Source organism: Aotus nancymaae, unplaced genomic scaffold, assembly GCF_030222135.1.
Source record: "Aotus nancymaae isolate 86718 unplaced genomic scaffold, 86718_ANA_hifiasm-v0.15.2.pri h1tg000064l_1, whole genome shotgun sequence".
Taxonomy (NCBI): domain Eukaryota; kingdom Metazoa; phylum Chordata; class Mammalia; order Primates; family Aotidae; genus Aotus; species Aotus nancymaae.
Window position 1 is genome coordinate 16,627,973 of NW_026988479.1, and position 18,278 is coordinate 16,646,250.

General features: G+C 45.0%; 1 protein-coding gene across 1 annotated transcript; it reads right to left on the reverse strand.

The window, feature by feature from the left end:
- Nucleotides 1-1,818: 1,818 nt before the first annotated feature.
- Nucleotides 1,819-18,269, reverse strand: HDAC3 (histone deacetylase 3). The gene is made up of 15 exons (XM_012463635.2): nt 18,163-18,269; nt 17,973-18,055; nt 16,240-16,382; nt 10,877-10,958; nt 10,694-10,750; nt 10,517-10,572; nt 10,006-10,139; nt 9,402-9,482; nt 8,961-9,034; nt 8,751-8,815; nt 6,797-6,886; nt 6,616-6,674; nt 6,289-6,368; nt 5,814-5,971; nt 1,819-2,451 (listed from the first exon to the last, which is right to left on the reverse strand). Exons 1-15 carry the CDS (start codon nt 18,215-18,217, stop codon nt 2,382-2,384), a joined length of 1,287 nt encoding a protein of 428 aa, XP_012319058.2. The 5' UTR covers nt 18,218-18,269; the 3' UTR covers nt 1,819-2,381.
- Between the last annotated feature and the right edge of the window lie 9 nt (nt 18,270-18,278).

Genomic DNA, 18,278 nt, shown 5'->3' on the forward strand with positions numbered 1-18,278 from the left:
TAGCCAGCCGCCGCGCCCCGCCTCATTAGCATGCCGGGCTGCGCGCGCCTCATGAATATACAACGATGACGCCTCGCTCCCGCCCGCCTGCCCCACTTCCGCCCGGACCCGCAGCCCCTACCAATGGGGGAAGGGAGAGGGGTGGAGGGAAGCCGCGGAAGCGCACTACCTGCCCGGCGGACCTAACCATTCGGACCCACGTCGCGGGGTGGCGAGTGGGCGGTGCAGCTCTCCGCGGCCGAGGCAGGGAGCACCGCCCCCTGGCGGTTGGAGCAGGGCAGGCCTCTCTGCTCCCACGGTGCGCCCACGTGGCTGTACGGCCTGACAGCTTGGACCCTGTCACACCCCAGACCAAAAATCGCATGAGACCATTATCCTGGAAGAAAAGTAGTGCTAGGCTTTGCATAAGAATGCAGTTTTTAATGTGTGCAATACCCATGGAACACATGAAAAAATTATGAAAGTGACAGCTACCATGTTTTGAAAGCAATGTACCAAGAACAGAGCTCTGTCCAGTGCAAGCGCTGGACTAAACCAGACTCGCTCTGGAGTTTAATTTCCTACAGGACAAACTAATTATTGCCAGCATATGCCTAAACAGCAATAACAGTTACCACTTAACCATGCCCTTGCTGTCTTCTAGGCACTATGCAAAACACTCTACATGTATTTTTCTAAGTCCCCACAGTCCCATGTGATAGATTCTGCTAAGCTCACCATTTTATAAATAGTAAATTTGGACTTTGAGAGTTGAAGTGACTTGCCCAAGAAGGCATAATTGATATAAAATTTAAACCCAGCTTAGTCTGATTTGCTGCCAAGCCCTATGTTTAACCAGGATTCCCCACTGACATAAACCAAACATGAAAGAAAAGGTATTCTCCAAAAGTATATTCTTTGCTCTTCTAGCATGACTTTCTCCCTGAGCAATTTCATCCACTCTCCTAGCTACATCTGTCCCTGTGTGACAGTTATATGGCTACCAGTTGGCCTTCACAATATGGACTGAATCATCTTGACCACAGCTAGCAAGATTTCAAGTGTAAGTTCCTCAGGGGCAGTCAGTGACTTACTCACTCTAGGGCCCCAGTGCCTAGTCAAGGGCCTGAGATATACCAGGAACTCTGCCAAGCTGGCTGTCTCCTAAATCTGGCATTCATCTCTCTTGTGGTCCAGAGCTTCTAACAGTGACCTGATAGAATGTTACATAGAGCTGTCCATCCTATACTTCAAACTTGACTTAGTGCTGAGCTTTCCAGACCTTTTGTCCAAAAAGTTCAAAAGCTACTTTCAAAGCTAGCATTGAGAACAGACAGAATCAGAGGATGGAGGGAAGGAAGTGATCCATTTATCACCCCTCTTTCTTGTGCCAGTCTATATCTGCTATAATATTTATCATACTACTGACTGGATTGTAAACTCTTCCAGAGAAAGGTCCATGTTTGTGGCTACTAACAGTACTTAGCATTGTTGTTCACATAGATAATGGGCAACTTCTTATGTCAGGCACTGTGCTAAGCACTTAACATGTTTTATCTGTGTATCTTCACCAACTAGCATCACTACTCTCAACAACCAGATTCAAAATCGAAGTCATCTACTTCTCTCAGTCTGGTCGGGTTTGTCCAACTCTTAACCAAAATGCTCTATTGACTCCACATATATGTAATAATCAAAAGAGAATACATACTTAGGGCCTAACATAGGGTAAGTGCTGAATGAATGTTAACTATGCTTTTATTACATGCATCATCACGTTCATTTCCCTCTCCCTTCATAAATAGGAAACTAGCAAGAATTAACATTCCTAGAAAGGCAAAAGGTACAAAAAATACTTAGTTTATTGGATAAAAACAGTGGTAAAATGGACATAAAGCCAAAAGTGAGAACAGGACATTTTCATATCCTCCCCACACTTGAAAACATACTTCCCATCATCTGAGATTCAGGTGTTAGGAGCCAGAGCTCCTGCCAAATCCCTCTTTCTTCACCTTCCCTGGAAGCAAGGGGAGGAGGAAGTCCAGGGCAATCTCAGTCCCTGTCTACCATTCATCCCTCAAAATCTCTGAGTTGGAGGGAAGCAGGGAAGGAATAAGGGGCAAGAGGGGCCAGGGACTGGCCTCCAGGGCCCACTGCCAATAATGTCCCAGATAGCTATCCTTGTCCATATCTCATCCCTAATAGGTACCATTGTCAGGCCTTGGGAGAGAGAGGAAATGGGGTTGATGGTTCGAGACCCAGATGGGGTCTCCAGACTCTTTCCCAGAGTCAGCAAAAGCCCTGGTGTGACCACTCCAGGACTGTAGGAGATACTCCTTTTCCCTCCAGCCCAACCAGGAGGCAAAAAGAAATTCCTTGGGACACAGCATCCCAAGCCGCTCTTAAATCTCCACATCGCTTTCCTTGTCATTGTCATGGTCTCCATCATAGAACTCATTGGGTGCCTCTGGCCTGCAAAGCAAGGGGAGAGAGGTCAAGATGTCACTCCAAGTTCCAATCTTCTCCCAGCACACTCTTCCAAAGCCATTTCTCAGGCCCCGTTGAGAACCACTCCTCTTTTTGGTAGAGACTGCTATTCATTCACCCATTCACGTATCAAATAAACATTAAGGAACTACTCTGTACAGACACTGTCATAAACCTTAGCAATACAGTAGAGAATAACAAGCCAGACAAGGTTTGTCTATCCTCAAAAAGCTTACCTAATAAATGGGATGAATAACTAACAAAGCAAATAAATGTGATAATTTCAGATGATGGAGAGTACAATTAATAAAATGAAGTGATATGACTGAAGGTGACGGGAGGAAAAGGGTGAAATTTGAGACAGGAATATTAGGGACATAAGACCTTATGCATATAAGACCTAAAGTCTGAGGAGGAGCTGGCTAGACAAAGACTTCAGGAAGGCCATTCCAAGCCGCAAGAAAACCAAGTACAAAGGTCATGAAATGGAAAGAGACTGATATATTCCAGTAAGAACAAGGAGGCCAGGACAGCTGGGGCACTGTGCATGGAGGAGAGTAGAGATGAGATCCTAGATGTAGGTAAGGGTAGCATGCAGGACCTTTTTAAGCCACATTCAAAGATTTGGATTTTCTTCTAAGTGCTAGGTAAAGGAGAGTTTTAATTTTAAGAAGAATGGCGTGGTATTATAAACCCATAGTGAAAGAAGGGATAGGAAAGCAAGACAGGGCCCAATAGGTACTCAATACTAGTTTTTTTCTTTTTGAAGAAGTATTCTCTGGGACAGAGAGAATTGAGAAAGTCATCAAAGAGAAGCTGAGGAACTAAGCCAGGAAAGGCCTTATCTGCTTGGTGAGCAATGTCTCAGTTACTTCTAAGTGTACGAGGGTTAAAGGTGTAGAGTCAGGGACTCAGGTTGAATCTCAGTCCTGATATTTAACTAGCCATGTGATGTTCAGAGAGTTACTTAGTCTCGCAGGGCACAGTGGCCCATGCCTATAATTCCAGCACTGTGGGAGGCCGAGGCAGGTGGATTACCTGAGGTCTGGAGTTCGAGACCAGCCTGACCAACATGGAGAAACCTCGTTTCTACTAAGAATACAAAAAAATTTAGCCAGGCGTGAAGGCACATGCCTGTAATCCCAGCTACTTGGGAGGCTGAGGCAAGAGAATCGCTTGAACCTGGGAGGTGGAGGTTGTGGTGAGCAGAGGTCGTGCCATTGCACTACAGCCTGGGCAACAAGCGCAAAACTCCATCTCAAAAAAATAAGAAAGAAAGTTACTTAAGTCTCTCTGAGCCTTAGACTGCTCTTGTGTTAATCTCAGAATAAGAGTCACCGGAGTTGTCTGATGGCAACAGGATGATGCTATATATGTTTTAACAGACAGCATTTAGTAGTGTGTCTGCTGCTTGGCAAACCCACAAAAAGTGTTAACTCTTCCTATTACTACTCTGCAAGTCTTATGCAAGCTGGAGCTCTAGGCATCAAAGAACAGAAACTCAGTGGGTGGTCTGACAGAGAGGTAGGGCTTAGGAAAAGGAAGAGCCTGAGGCTTCTTCTGGCTGTTGAAAGTGGGTGGTATTATAATAATACAGAGACTAGGCCCAGATTCTAGCCTGGAGCTATTGATAAAAAACTCAAACCTCTACAAAAGGAAGAACTTAAAACAGGTTTACCAAACCAAACCAGACAATGAAAAGCAATTTTCAGAAGTCCTGGAAGCCCTGAAGCCAGATGTTCAGATACTTCCTCGCCCAGGAGAGGGAATCAGGGGATACTCATGGAGGACAGTTAGAGAGGTCCCCAAGAGTCAGAGCAGTAAAATCCAGGTCCAGAGGAGAGATACAGAGGCCTGAACTCTAAAACAGAGAAGCAGATTCTGGTAGGGGCTAAGAAGTCCATCAGGCTCTGCAGCAGAGTCGGCTCAGACCTCTAACACTGTGTGGGAGCAGGACTGCGTGTCCCACAAGTGTCCAGCTGTGGTTATCCCTCAGTCACATAAGAAAATCTGTTCTCAATTAACTGCATCTGTTTCTGCACTTCTGGGTTCTGCTGTCTTTTCCTTTCATTTTTCAGCAAAGTTTTGGGATTTAAAAAAATTCTACCCTATCCTTTCTTCCCCTAATTCATTTCATCTACAAATATTTAGTATCTATCTCAGAAAGATAAAGACTTTTTTTGAAAAATAAATAAATAAATAAATAACCTAAATACAATTATCCCACCTGAAAAAATTAACAGAGCAATGATATCAAAGAGCCTTAGGGAGCAGTATGTAGGCAATGACCTGTCTAACTCAAGACCTGGAAAGACTGAGGAAAATGCTGGCAAGACTATAAGCCACTACAGACTTTCTGGACAGCAATTTGGCAGTAAATATAAAAAATTTTTAGGTCAGGCGCAGTGGCTTACACCTGTAATCCCAGCACACTGGAAGGCTGAGGTTGGAGGGTCGTTTGAGCCCAGGAGTTTGAGACCAATCTGGGCAACGAGGCAAGACGCCATCTCTACAAAAAATTAAAAAATTAGCCAGGTGTGGTGGTGCACACCTATGATCCCAGCTACTCGAGAGGCTGAGGCAGGAGGATCACTTGATCCCAGGAGTTCAAGATTGCAGTGAGCTATAATGCCACTGTACTCCAGTCTGGTGACAGAATGAGACCCTGTCTCAAAAAAATAAAAAAAATCGGTGCACACAGCCTTTGACCTAGCAGCAACCATTCAACTATCTAACCCACTGAAACAAGCATGCAAAGATGTATATGTAAGGGGATTCACTGACACATTATTATTGTAATACCAAAAACATGGAAAATAATGTAAATGTCTATCAATGGTAATTGGTTAAATTTTATGCTAGCCACATAATAGATTATTATACAGCTGATAAAATACTGAAGCGGAGCTATATTAGCTAACATGGAACCAGCTATATGATGTAAAACAGCATATATAGAATGACCCTATTTGTATTCACAAAAAGCAAAAAACCACACAAATTGTAAATGAGTATGTGTTTGTTGATATGTACATACAGAACAGTATACTTGCAATCTATAGAAAAAGGCCTATCCAAAAAAATAGAAACTATTAACAGTAGTTACTCCTGTGGAATAGGTCTAGGATTGTGTGAAAGCAAACAACATATTCTGGTGCTGTTTTAAAATTTTACAATAAATATGTGTTACTTTTGTCATTAAAAATAGCAAAGAAAAGAGTGAGGAAATTGTAGCAGACATGGAGGTAAGCCAGGGGCAATAAGGTTATACCTTCCCTTTTACTTTTTTCCCTTTTAAGCCTCCCCAGCAAGCCTACCGGAACCCCGTGAAGTCCCTGCTCCCAGACCTGCTATAGTTCTCCTCAGGACCCCTCTCCTCTGCATCAGCCTCATCAGTCCTGTCATAGGTCAGGAGGTCTGCAGGCACATCATGAATCTGGACACTAGGTGCATGGTTCAGCATCTTCAGGTTTTCAAAGATTGTCTGGCGGATCTGGTCCAGATACTGGTTGGAGATTAGGAATAGAGAGTGAGTAGTTCCCAGTGATTTCCAGGGCATGCACTCTCCCAGCTGCCTTTGACCCCTACCATCCTAGTTTTCATCTCAGTGGTACCTCAAGTTTAGGTCCCCCAACTGATAGCTGTCCCTCCCCACCAACCCCAACTGCTTCTGCTTTAACCTACTGCCTCCTAGCCAATAACAGTGACAGTGATGACTTAGAACTTCCTTCTCTTTGGTTTTTTCTACATCCCACATCTTTGACCTCTCCTGGGCTCCGCCTTTCAGGAAAAGTTTGTGCTCAGCTTTTCTGAGCTGCTGACCTGGCGTGAGTTCTGATTTTCGATGCGGGTGCTGACATCTGGATGAAGCGTGAAGTCTGGGGCAAAGTACTCGAAGTATTCTTAGGGAGGAGAGGAGAAAGTATGGTTCAGACTAAGAAAGGCAGCTACCAAGACTTCCCAGTCTTTTTCCTTCCCATCCAGAGCCCCTACATAATAGTTGCCCAATCTTTTCCTTGCTCTGAGCCAGGGGTTTAGTTTGCAGAGCTCTAAGAGTGTAAAATTTCCCATCTGCCTTCAAACCAAGTCATTCTAAAATCTAGTGAGAATGGCCTCCCTGTTGTGGGGGTGTTGTGGGGTGGTCCTTACCACTATAGGGAAGCTCCTCACTAATGGCCTCTTCTACCAGCAGCGATGTCTCATATGTCCTGAAACCAACCAGCAGAGGGGAGCAGGCTGACCAAGTGCGCTGAAGAGCCCATGTGGCCATATCTGAGGGACCCCCTAGCTCACAGTGGACAACGGGGGAGGAAATCAGGAGGATGCTCACCAGCAGCGGGCAACATTTCGGACAGTATAACCACCACCACCCAGCACCAGTAGAGGGATATTGAAGCTCTTGACATATTCAACGCATTCCCTGTAAAAAGGAACCAGAGGATGGAGTGGAGGAGGTTGGTTATCAAAAGACAAGGTACATACCTTTAGGTATTGCCTGAAAGGAGCACAAGGGAACTATAAATATTCTACATCTTTATCTGGATAGTGAAATTCATTATGTTAAACCCTTAAGATTTGTATATACTTTATATTCTGTGCCTCAATAAAAATTTTAAAATAAAGCACAGTCCCATCTCTGTTCTGCCCAACACCCTCCCTGACACCCTGCCTGTTAATCAACTACTCTCATCAATGCAAGTTCTGTTGATTCTAGCCTTCAAAATATAACTTACGCTGGGTGCAGTGGCTCACACCTGTAATCCTAGCACTTTGGGCGGCTGAGGCAGGTGGACTGCCTGAGCTCAGGAGTTGAAGACCAGCCTGGGCAACACGGCAAAACTCTGTCTCTATTAAAAACACAAAATAAATTAGCCAGGCATGGTGGTGCGTGCCTGTAGTCCCAGCTACTCAGGAGGCTGTGGCAGGAGAATCGCTTGAATCCAGGAGGCAAAGCTTGCAGTGAGCTGAGATCATGCCACTGTACTCCAGCCTGGATGACAGAGCAAGACTCCATCTCAAAAAAAAAAAATATATATATATACACACACACACACATACACACACACACACATGCCTCCATCTAAATATATATAATATGTATATAATATCCCACAGCATCTACGTCTCTCCATTGCCACCTCCTCCACCTTGGTCTAGGTACCTAACCAACACCATGGCTTCCTAACTGGTCTTCCCACTTTCATCCCCATTTCCTCTACCCAAAGCTTTCTCTATTCAGCAGTCAGAATAATCACTTTCAAACACAAATCGGATCATGTCACTTTTCTGCTTAAAAATACTACAGTGGTTTCCCATCATCTTTGAAATATAATTCAAACTCCTTATCAGGGTCTAAAGGTTCTGCACAATCTCACCATGGTCAGCTTCTCAGACCTCAACTCAAACTACCTCCAGCTTGCTCCCTGTGTTCTACTGCATCAGCTCATTCCTGCCAGAGCCTTTTTTTTTTTTTTTTTAAAGAAACAGTATCTCATTCTGTTGCCCAGACTGAAGTCCAATGGCATAATCATGGCTCACTGTAACCTCAAACTCCTGGGCTCAAGTGATCCTCCTGCCTCAGCTTCCTGAGTAGCTAGGACTAAAGGCATGCACCATCATGCCCAGCTAATTTTGTTTTTGTTTTTTTCCTGTGGAGATGGCTCTTGCTATGTTGCCCAGGCTGGCCTCAAACTCCTAGCCTCAGGCGATTCTCCCATCTTGGCCTCTCAAAGTGTTAGGATTACAGGTGTATGCACTGGGCCCACCCCTCAGAGCCTTCTGTGGGCCTTTGTCAATGCTTGGGACAGGCTTCTCTCTGCTCCCCTTATGTCTCCTTAAGACTCCTTCTTGGTCACCAGGTGTCAGCTCAAATTTTACTTCCTTAGAAAATGTTTTCCAAATCATACTATCTAAAGTAGGTCCCTCATTGTATCCTGTGTCTCAGCTTTCTTTCTTTCTTTCATAGAATTTATAACGATCTATTTCATTTGATTATTTATTTTTTGTCTGTTTCCTAAACTGTAAACTTCATGGGAGTCTCCTCATTCCATCCCGATGATGTGGCATGATGCCTGGAACATAATAGGTGCTTAATAAAAATATATTGTGAATGAATAACCATTTAGGGAACCCTGTACAAGATGACATTTCTAGTTCAAGTACAGTTTGTAGCTAGTTTTGATTTCCTAGTAGAGGTAAGACCCATTCCCCAACTACCCCCACCCTTGGACTAAAGTCCAAGACCACTTAAAAACCTTGGGGAGAGGAAGGAGAGCAAGTCTCACCCATGTCCTCGGATGCTGAGGTTAAAGCAGCCCAATCGATCACAGCCCAGAGAGTCAGCTCCACACTGCAAAAAGCAAAACCCCAGGCAAATGCAGTGAGATAACTGATCAGATACCCCTTACCCAACCAACCTAAAGAACCTCCTCTTCCCTTGCTGTCTTCCCCCAAGCCCAGTCAGAACACTCCTGAGGAGGCATTGACAGTATTACCTGGAGCACAATGCACGTGGGTTGGTAGAAGTCCACTACCTGGTTGATAACTGGCTGGAAAAGGTGCTTGTAACCTGGGAGAGGGCCAAAGATGGGCACCTGGCACCCCAAGGGGATGGGGAGACAGGGAACAAAAGGAAAAAGGGGGTTGAGCGAGCATGTAGCCCAGGAAAGGGGCAACCCAAAGAACCAAATCATTGGTTTGAAACTTCTGGAAGGGATCCCAGACTGCTATGAGTAAATGATGAAAGCCAATGACTTTTCCCAGAAAATGCACATACACATGATATGTTGCATACGATTTCCAGGGATTCATGGTCCCTCTGAAGGCCATTCATCCTTAAGGACACCTGACCCAACAGCAGACAACCAGGCAGAAGAGGTTATTTCAAGGAGAAAAAGAAGGGACCTAGGGAACAGGGGGAAGACTTCAGTACTTACTCTGGTCATCAATGCCATCCCGCAGGGGCACATTCAGACAGTAATAGCGGCCACTCTCTGCCCCAACTTCATACATGTCACCTATAGGGAAGTGGGTGGTGGTAGCCACACATGGGAAGCACCCACAACCCAGATGTTTCAACCCCAATCTGCACTCTGGGGGCCTCTCACTGCATCTGTGCACCTTCATCATAAACTCCCTAGAGCCACTAAGTCTCTTGCAGCTTGCATTCATTCAACAGTGTTGGGGGATCCACTCTGAGCCAACTGTGTATTAGGTGGTGGGGATTCAGCAATGAATAGAACTAAAGAAATTACCAATATCCCACCAAGCTTATATTCTTAGGGAGTAGGCATAAGGAGGAGGGAGACAGTAAACAAAACAAAACAAAAAACTACAATAAACGCAAATAGCAGTGAGTGTTCTGAGGGAAACAACGAGGCTGAGGTGACAGAGTAATGGGGAAGGTGACTATAACTGGGGTGGTCAGGAAAGGCTTCTCTGAGGAGGGAACACCTGAGCTGAGACCAGAAGGCTGAGAAGGAGGCACTCATAGTAAAGAGCTGATGGGTGTGAAGGGGAAAGTAATCCCTATTCCCATACCTGTGCCAGGGAAGAAGTAATTTCCGTATTTGTGAAAGGACACCGTCATGACCCGGTCAGTGAGGTAGAAAGCTTCCTGAACCCCGTCACCATGGTGGATGTCAATGTCAATGTAGAGCACCCGAGGGTGGTACCTGGAGGGAAGGCAAAGCCAGGGTCTGAGCTAGAAGTGAACCCCCCGACCCAGTCCTCCCAAACACCAGATCTAGAACTATGAAGAGTCTGCTTCTGCCCTGGTCGCCTGAAACTTAATATCACCAGTTCCCTAAAGGTAACTGGGGGCTCCAGCCTAGAGATTAGAGGCAGGGACAAGAGACAGATATGCAGAGAAGGCTGAAATGTGAGCAGGCAGCAGGGAATCTGCAGCAGTGGAAGAGGCAGCCTGAATAAAGCATCAAGAACTTGGGAGAAGCTAGTCAGGGAGGAGGAAGGTCAAGGTCAGGGCTGAGTCTGAGAGACCTCCTCAGCTAAGAATCCTGTAACCGCCCCCATCTCCTCCTAGGCTACTTACTTGAGCAGCTCCAGGATGCCAATCACAATGTCGTTGACATAGCAGAAGCCAGAGGCCTATGGCAAGACAGTGGTCTCATGAAGAGAGGAGCAATTCCTCTACCCAGCTGCCCCCCACCATCATCCTAAACACCTACCCAAGAGTGGCCACAGTCTTTCCCATCACCTCCTCACTCACCTCAAACTTCTTGGCATGGTGCAGACCACCAGCCCAGTTAATGGCAATATCACAGATCTGAAAGACAAACACCCAAGTCACAGTCCTCCTCCTACCCCTCAAGCTGGGAGCCCAGGATTAGGGTTAAATCCCTAAGTCCAGGGATCCAGAGGAAAGGAGGAACAGGACTCGAGACTATGTCACCTTGTTGTTCAGCTGGGTTGCTCCTTGCAGAGATGCGCCTGTGTAACGGGAGCAGAACTCAAAGAGCCCGGGAAACACTGGACTGCAGGGAAGAGGAACAAGTTGGAACCCTCCTGCCTCTGTCTGGGCCCTTGCCATACCTCCCTCCCTACCCCAGACTCCTCCAATCTCCATTTTTCAAGAACCTTCTCTCCCTCTCCTACACACCTGGGCTACCTGCAAATTTATTCAACAAATATTTTGGACCAAACTATGTACCAAGCCCTGTGCAAGGCACTGGATGGGAAATCAAGAAGCATTTAATAGTCAGGGAGTTTGTATCCCAGCTGGGGAAAGAAGCAAGCAGCTTCCAGACACTGAAGTACACATGTAAAAAGGAAATAAGTTGGATGACAACATGAGCTCTGTTTTTCTTAATCTTCTAAGTGTAACACATTTTAACACAATGTTCAATAATATTCTTCATAGTCACACTTTTAAAGAAAGAACTGTATACCTACATACGTAAAACGGTGATGATAACCCACGAAAAGCCTGTAGCACAGTATATGGTATCTGGTAAGCCTTTAATAAATGTCAGCTATAATTATTACCATTGTTATTCTTTATAAAAAGGAAAGGCTTGAAGCCAGACACAAAAGGATACTTCCTGTATAACTCCATTTATGTAACATTCTAGAAAAGGTAAACTAGAAGGACAGACATCAGATCAACAGTTGGCTGGATCTAGGTTGGAGAGAAGGGATTAACTACAAAAGGGTATGAGTTGACCTTTGTGGGGTAATGGAAATTTCCTATACCTTGATGCTTTTTTTTGGTGGTTGTCGGGGTGGGTAGAGACAAGGTCTTACTATGTTGCCAAGTTGGTCTCGAACATCTGGGCTCAAGTGATCCTCCCGCCTTGGCCTCCCAAAATGCTGGGACTACAGGCGTGAGCCATCAGCACTGGCCCTACACCTTGATATATTCTATCAAAACTCTCTGAAGTGTTGCACCTAAAAAAGGTTAATTTTACTGTATGCAAGTTATACCTACATAAACCTCACTTTGTAAAAAAGAAAGGCTTAAGCAATCCCTAGTTTTAGGTCTCAAACAATAAATATAAAAATATTGCAGCTGACACATTTGACCATGTGAAAAACAGAACTGTAGGTTTTGTTTGTTTTTGTGATGGAGTCCTTGCTCTGTCGCCCAGGCTGGAGTGCAATGGCGCAATCTCAGCTCACTGCAACCTCCAACTCCCAGGTTCAAGCGATTCTTCTGCCTCAGCCTCCAGAGTTGATGGGATTACAGGCACCCAACACCACGCCCAGCTAAGTTTTGTATTTTTAGTAGAGAAAGGGTTTTGCCATGTTGGTCAGGCCCGTTTCAAACTCCTGATGTCAGGTGGTCCATCTACCTTGGCCTCCCAAAGTGCTGGGATTACAGGTGTGAGCCACTGCACCCGGCCTGTTTGTTTGTTTTTTGAGATGGGGTCTCGCTCTGTCACCCAGGCCGGAGTGCAGTGGTGCTATCTCAGCTCACTGCAGCTTCCGCCTCCCAGGTTCAAGCAAGAATTGTAGGGTTTTACAGTCTCTCAAAAGGTTTGGAAAGAATTAGTGACTAATATCTAGAAAACTAAGCAAATGAAAAAATAATGCAATTGTCAGCTTCAGGAAAAACAAAAAGCTTTAGAAGAAAATAGATTAAATCACACTACACCATTTGGCTTGATAATAAATGAATCTTTCAGAGTTATAATAATGTAAACATAGAATACTGATTTATTTTTAAATTACTATGAAGCTGGGAGGGGAAAGAAGACAATGTGATTCTAAGAAGACTAAATGCTCATACCCCATACTAAGAGCTTATCAGATAATGCCTAAAACTGACAAAGAAATAGCAAGGAGAGACAACTCAGGAGGGCAGTATGATTACAAGCCCAGATTCTGAAGCCAGACTACCTAGGTTCAAATTCTAGCTCTTTAACACCTACGGACGGGGAAAGATGGCTTACACCTGTAATCCCAGCACTTTGGGAGGCCGAGGTGGGTGGATCATGAGGTCAGGAGTTCAAGACCACCCTGGCCAATATGGTGAAACCTCGTCTCTACTAACAATACAAAAATTAGCCAGGCATGGTGGCATGCGCCTGTACTCCCAGCTACTCAGGAGGCTGAGACAGGAGAATTGCTTGAACCTGGGAGGCGGAGGTTGCAGTGAGCTGAGATTGCAACACTGCACCCCAGCCTGGGCGACAGAGTAAGACTCGAACTCAAAAAAAAAAACAACAAAATACCTGCTAATGATACTAGCGAGGTTGTACAAAACTGCTTAACCTTTCTGTCCCTAAGTGTCCTCATCTGTAACGGAGACAATAATAGACCCTGCTTCATAGGGGTTGTTGAGATTAAATGAGCTAATGGTTGTAAAGCACTTAGAATAGTACTTAGTATATAATAGGTATTACCTACATATTACAAATTAGTAATAATAGTGGATTCATATTATTATTATTTAAAAATCCAAAGATAAATACCAGAAGACCTAGGGAAAGGAGCTGAAAGTGACTGTCACTAGGGAGAAGGATTTATGGGTAAAAGAGAGAGGTCTAGAATTGCCTTCTTTTTTTTTTTTTTTTCTGAGACAGAGTCTCACTCTGTTGCCCAGGCTGGAGTGCAGTGACATGATCTTGGCTTACTGCAAGCCCTGCCTTCTGGGTTCAAGCAATTCTCCCGCCTCAGCCTCCAGGTATAGCTGGGATTACAGGCATGCATCACCATGCCCAGCTAATTTTTGCATTTTTAGTAGAGACAGGGTTTTGCCATGTTGGCCAGGCTGATCTCAAACTCCTGACCTCAGGTGATCTGCCCACCTCAGCCTCCCAAAGTGCTGGGATTACAGGTGTGAGCCACCAGGCCCAGCCTGGAAATGCTTTTTTTAAATTTTCATTTAAAGGCCTGTAGTACAATTTGGCTATTTATGTTAGATCACTTTGAAAACAATCAGAAATTCATTAAACAGAAGAAAAATTCCTGATTCTCATCTGAAATACAGATAAGAACAACTGTAACTTGTTTGACAGGAAGACTGATGCAGTATAAATGGCCCAGAGGTAGTATTCTAATTAGCATTCCCTAATTGCACAAAGAACATCTACAGGACCCCAGTGTGGCTTAAGGACTGACCCTGTATTCTCAGACCTAGAAAGTGAGCTCAGAAATATCAGCAGGAATAACAAAAAAACAAGAAAACTCCCCAGACAGCCCATGACTGAACACCAAATGAGCAGGGCAGTGTGTGTAGGACAGAGCTCTGTGGGCTGGTATGGTCAAGAAAGCCTTCATGGAGGTGGTGTGAAGGCTGAGAAGGCCTTGAAGAGGTTGAAAAGAAAACTAAGGGCATTCCAGGAAGGCAACCCGTGCAGCTGAGGTGTAGGGATAAGGTTGGAAAGGTGGCAATGCCAGCCTAATGAGCTGGCCTCTATCCTCTAGCCCTGGCTGCTTCTGTCATTAAGATCTTTCAGGAAAACAGGTTAGTGGCTTAAAAACCTGGGATCTGGATCATGCACCCTTCAATGACCAGTTATGTGACTGAGGCCAAGTTACCTAAATATTCCCAAACCTCAGTTTACTTATGTATAACATCAGAAAAAGGTCTATTATAATACATCTAAGGTTTGGTATGAGAATTAAGTGGATTTACCAGCAACCCTTGGCATAATACCTAGCAGAGTAAACACTCAATAAATGGTAGCTATCGTAGGACACTCTACAGGATCAGCAACCTGGTTCCTTCAAGAAATAAATTCAAGGGGGTGAGAGAAAAGCTACAAATTAAAAGTCTTAAGAGACATATCAACCAAATGCAATGTGCAGACCTTGTTTAAATCCTAATTTAAACTAACTACAAAATAATTATGAGACAACTGCAGAAATTTGAATACTGATTGCATATTTGATGATATTAAGGAATCACTGTTCATTTTTTAGGTTTGATAATACTTTTTTTTTTAAAGAATATCATTTAGAGATACATAATAAAATATTCATGGATAAAAGGATGTGACATCTAGGATTTGCATTAAAACAATCTAACATGAGGGAGTACAGACGAAGTTAAGAGTGGCCATTTGCTTGGTCGGGCGCAGTGGCTCATAACTGTAATCCCAGCACATTGGGAGGCCAAGGCTGGTGGATCACCTGAGATCAGGAGTTCAAAACCATCCTGGCCAACATGGTGAAACCCTGTCTCTACTAAATATACAAAAATTAGCCAGGTGTGGTGGCATACGCCTACAATCCCAGCAACTCGGGAGGCTGAGGCAGAAGAATCACCTGAACCCAGGAAGCAGAGGTTGCAGTGAGCTGAGATCGTGCCATTGCACTCCAGCCTGGGCTACAATGTAAGACTCCATCTCAAAAAAAAAAGAGTGACCATTTATTCATAAGTGTTGAAGCTAGGTGATGGATGTATGGGAGTTTACCGCACTACTTCACTTTCAGAAATTTTTGAAATTTTCCGTAGTAAAAAGTTTAAAAACAAAAGTAGAATTGAGTAAACAGTAGCAGTGATGGTCACTATTTTTTTCATAGATGTAGAGTGTAAGAAAAGATCGTGGTTTATCTTTGTTGTCCACTCCCTTCCCCATAGAGCATAACCCTGACTCTTCTATGGATGATACAAGCTCAGTGTAAACCTAATGATATCAAACCACTCCTTTGTTTGCTTTTTTAACTGCCCATAGTCCTCTTAAGATCTCTTGCTTTTTAAAACACTTTGATAACTTCCCTCTACTCTAGGGGTAAAAGCCCCAATTCATAATAGAGCTGTTTACTTTCAAAAGGCCCCATTTCTTTAGCCTCAATTCAGTTCACCGCCTTTTCATATTCTGCACTTGGCCTTTTTTCTGTTCCTTAAATGAGTCATACTCAATCCTACCACAGACCCTTGGCACATGTTGTCCCTACTGCTGCTATACTCTTCCCCTCACCCTCCAACCACCTTTGATCTGACTACTTCTACTCTTTTTTCAGATCTCAGCTCAATCTTTACTTCCTCTAGGAAGCCAGCCACTCCACCAAGCTAGAAAATTCACCATGTATACACTCTTATAATCTGTCATATATCTCCTCTTCGTAAGACTTAGCAAAAATACAATATTAAAATTTTGGTTTTGTTCATCACTGCATTCCCAACACTTAGCACAGGGCCTAGTCTACAGCAAATGACCAATAAATATTTATTGAATAAACAAATAAGTGAATTATGATTCTTTGACAAGCAGGCCCGCCTTCAGATGTTCCCACTGCTGCCAAAAGACCTCACTGAAGGGACTGGAATTAAACTGTTGGACATCAAAAGTCCCAGTCCTTCCTTACCAGTCATCACCTACATTGAAGGCATTAAGACTCTTGGTGAAGCCTTGCATATTTGTGGGGCTGACTCTCTGCAGGAAGTCAATGTAGTCCTCGGAGTGGAAGCGGCACATGTCATGCTGGGAGGCCTGGTATGGCTTGAAGACCTCGGGATGGAGATACAAGATGAACTCAGGCAGGGTCAGCCCCACTCCACAGGCTCAGACCACCCATACTGAACCCAGTCCTGGAGATTCTATGAAACCAAACATAACAATACCCTCATCCCACAATCCTTAAGTCAGAAGAGAAACTCCAATTAACCAGGTGGTTTATTACAATTCAGCCCTCTGAAGACCACTTCTTTTCCTTTCCACCTCCAGTTCAACCTATCGTACCTTCTCAACTTTGAGCCCAGATTCACCTGCCCTGTTCCTTGGCTTTCCTATTCCCATTTCTCTCCATGCTTATCTCCTCCCCCAAGCTCTGATTCTGTCCCCTTTCCTCTGGATTCTTCTTTCTGGAGTCAACTATATGGGATATATGTCAACTTTCTAAATAAAATCAAAGATTTATTATCTTTGGAAAGTGAGGGGGATGTGTCACACCTCCTTGAAAACTGGACAAGAAAGAGCTTTTCTTCTCCCAGAAAATGCATACAGGTACATACAGGCAAACAATCTCAAGGAATATAGATTCCTGCACTAACATCACCTCAGTCTTTTCTATGATCAATCCATTTGTCTGTGCCTTGGCACAAGCAATGAACACTCATTGATATTGTTCACTAGTTCCCTAGCAACACATAAAGCCTGGGCTGTTTTATTTTTTCTTTTGAGACAAGGTCCTCCCTGTCACTCAGGCTGCAGTGCTACAGCATGATCATAGCTCACTGTAACTTCAAACTCCTGGGCCCAAGCCATCCTCTCACCTCAGCCTCCCAAGTAGTTGGGACGACAGGCACACCCACCACGCATGGCTACTTTTATTTTTTATTTTTGTAGAGATGTGGGTCCCACCGTGGCCCAAGCTGGTCTCAAACTCCTGGACTCAAGCGATCCTCCCATTTCAGCCTCCCAAAGTGCTGGGATTACAGGCATGGGCCACCACACCCGGCCTGGCTTAACTGTTACCATCCCATATCACAGCCATAAATTCCAAGCTCGGGGGACAGCATGTGTATGTCTGGGAGATGAAAAACTGGATAGCAATTAAGCAGAACCATGTAGAGGTATTCTAGGCTGAAAACGCAATACCTAAGATATCTCCTCTCTTGCACACACACATACACACTTACAAACATGGCAGCACTGTTTCACCCTGGAGCCCTAGCTCCTCGGAGGTAGAGAAAGATGGTAAAGGAGGAGTGGGAACTGAGGGTAAATCTCACACCCCGATACAGTGATATCCTTCCCCCCATCCCAATTCCTGAGACTTAGGTCCTATCCACACTCTAAAATGCAGAGGAGGAACACACCTTCTGTCTTCAAACCAGTCCCACATCACCCTAACCCGAGGCCAACGGCTAGTCTGTCTACAGTCAGAGGGTGGAGGACCGGAGGTGAGAAAGTACTTTCAATTAAGCAGAGGACGCCACCCCCAACACCGTGCACATTCAAGGTACTCCTGGTGTCTTCTATCCAGCTTCCCCCTACCCTAGGGGCGGGTCGCATTCAATGCACTCAGTCCAGCCCACCTATCCCTACCGCCACAGTTCTCCCCACCCCTCAACCCACGGCCGAGGCAGCGGGACTCACGATCATCTTCTTATAGAGACCGTAATGCAGGACGAGGCTATGGGTCAATGCCAGGCGATGGGGCTTCATGGGGTGTCCAGCTCCTGGGGGTGGGGAGAAGAGAGTTCGTCAGCTCTCACCCCCTGGAGTTGCAACCCCCACCTCCAAACCTCGGCGTCCCAACCCCTCGTGCATATCCCTATTTCCTCACCGTAATGGAAGTTGCCCACGTCGGGGTCGTAGAAATAGGCCACGGTCTTGGCCATGGTGCCGGCGGGAGCAGGCCCCGCGCCTCCGCCGCCCGCCGCCAGCCCCGCCCCGGCCGTG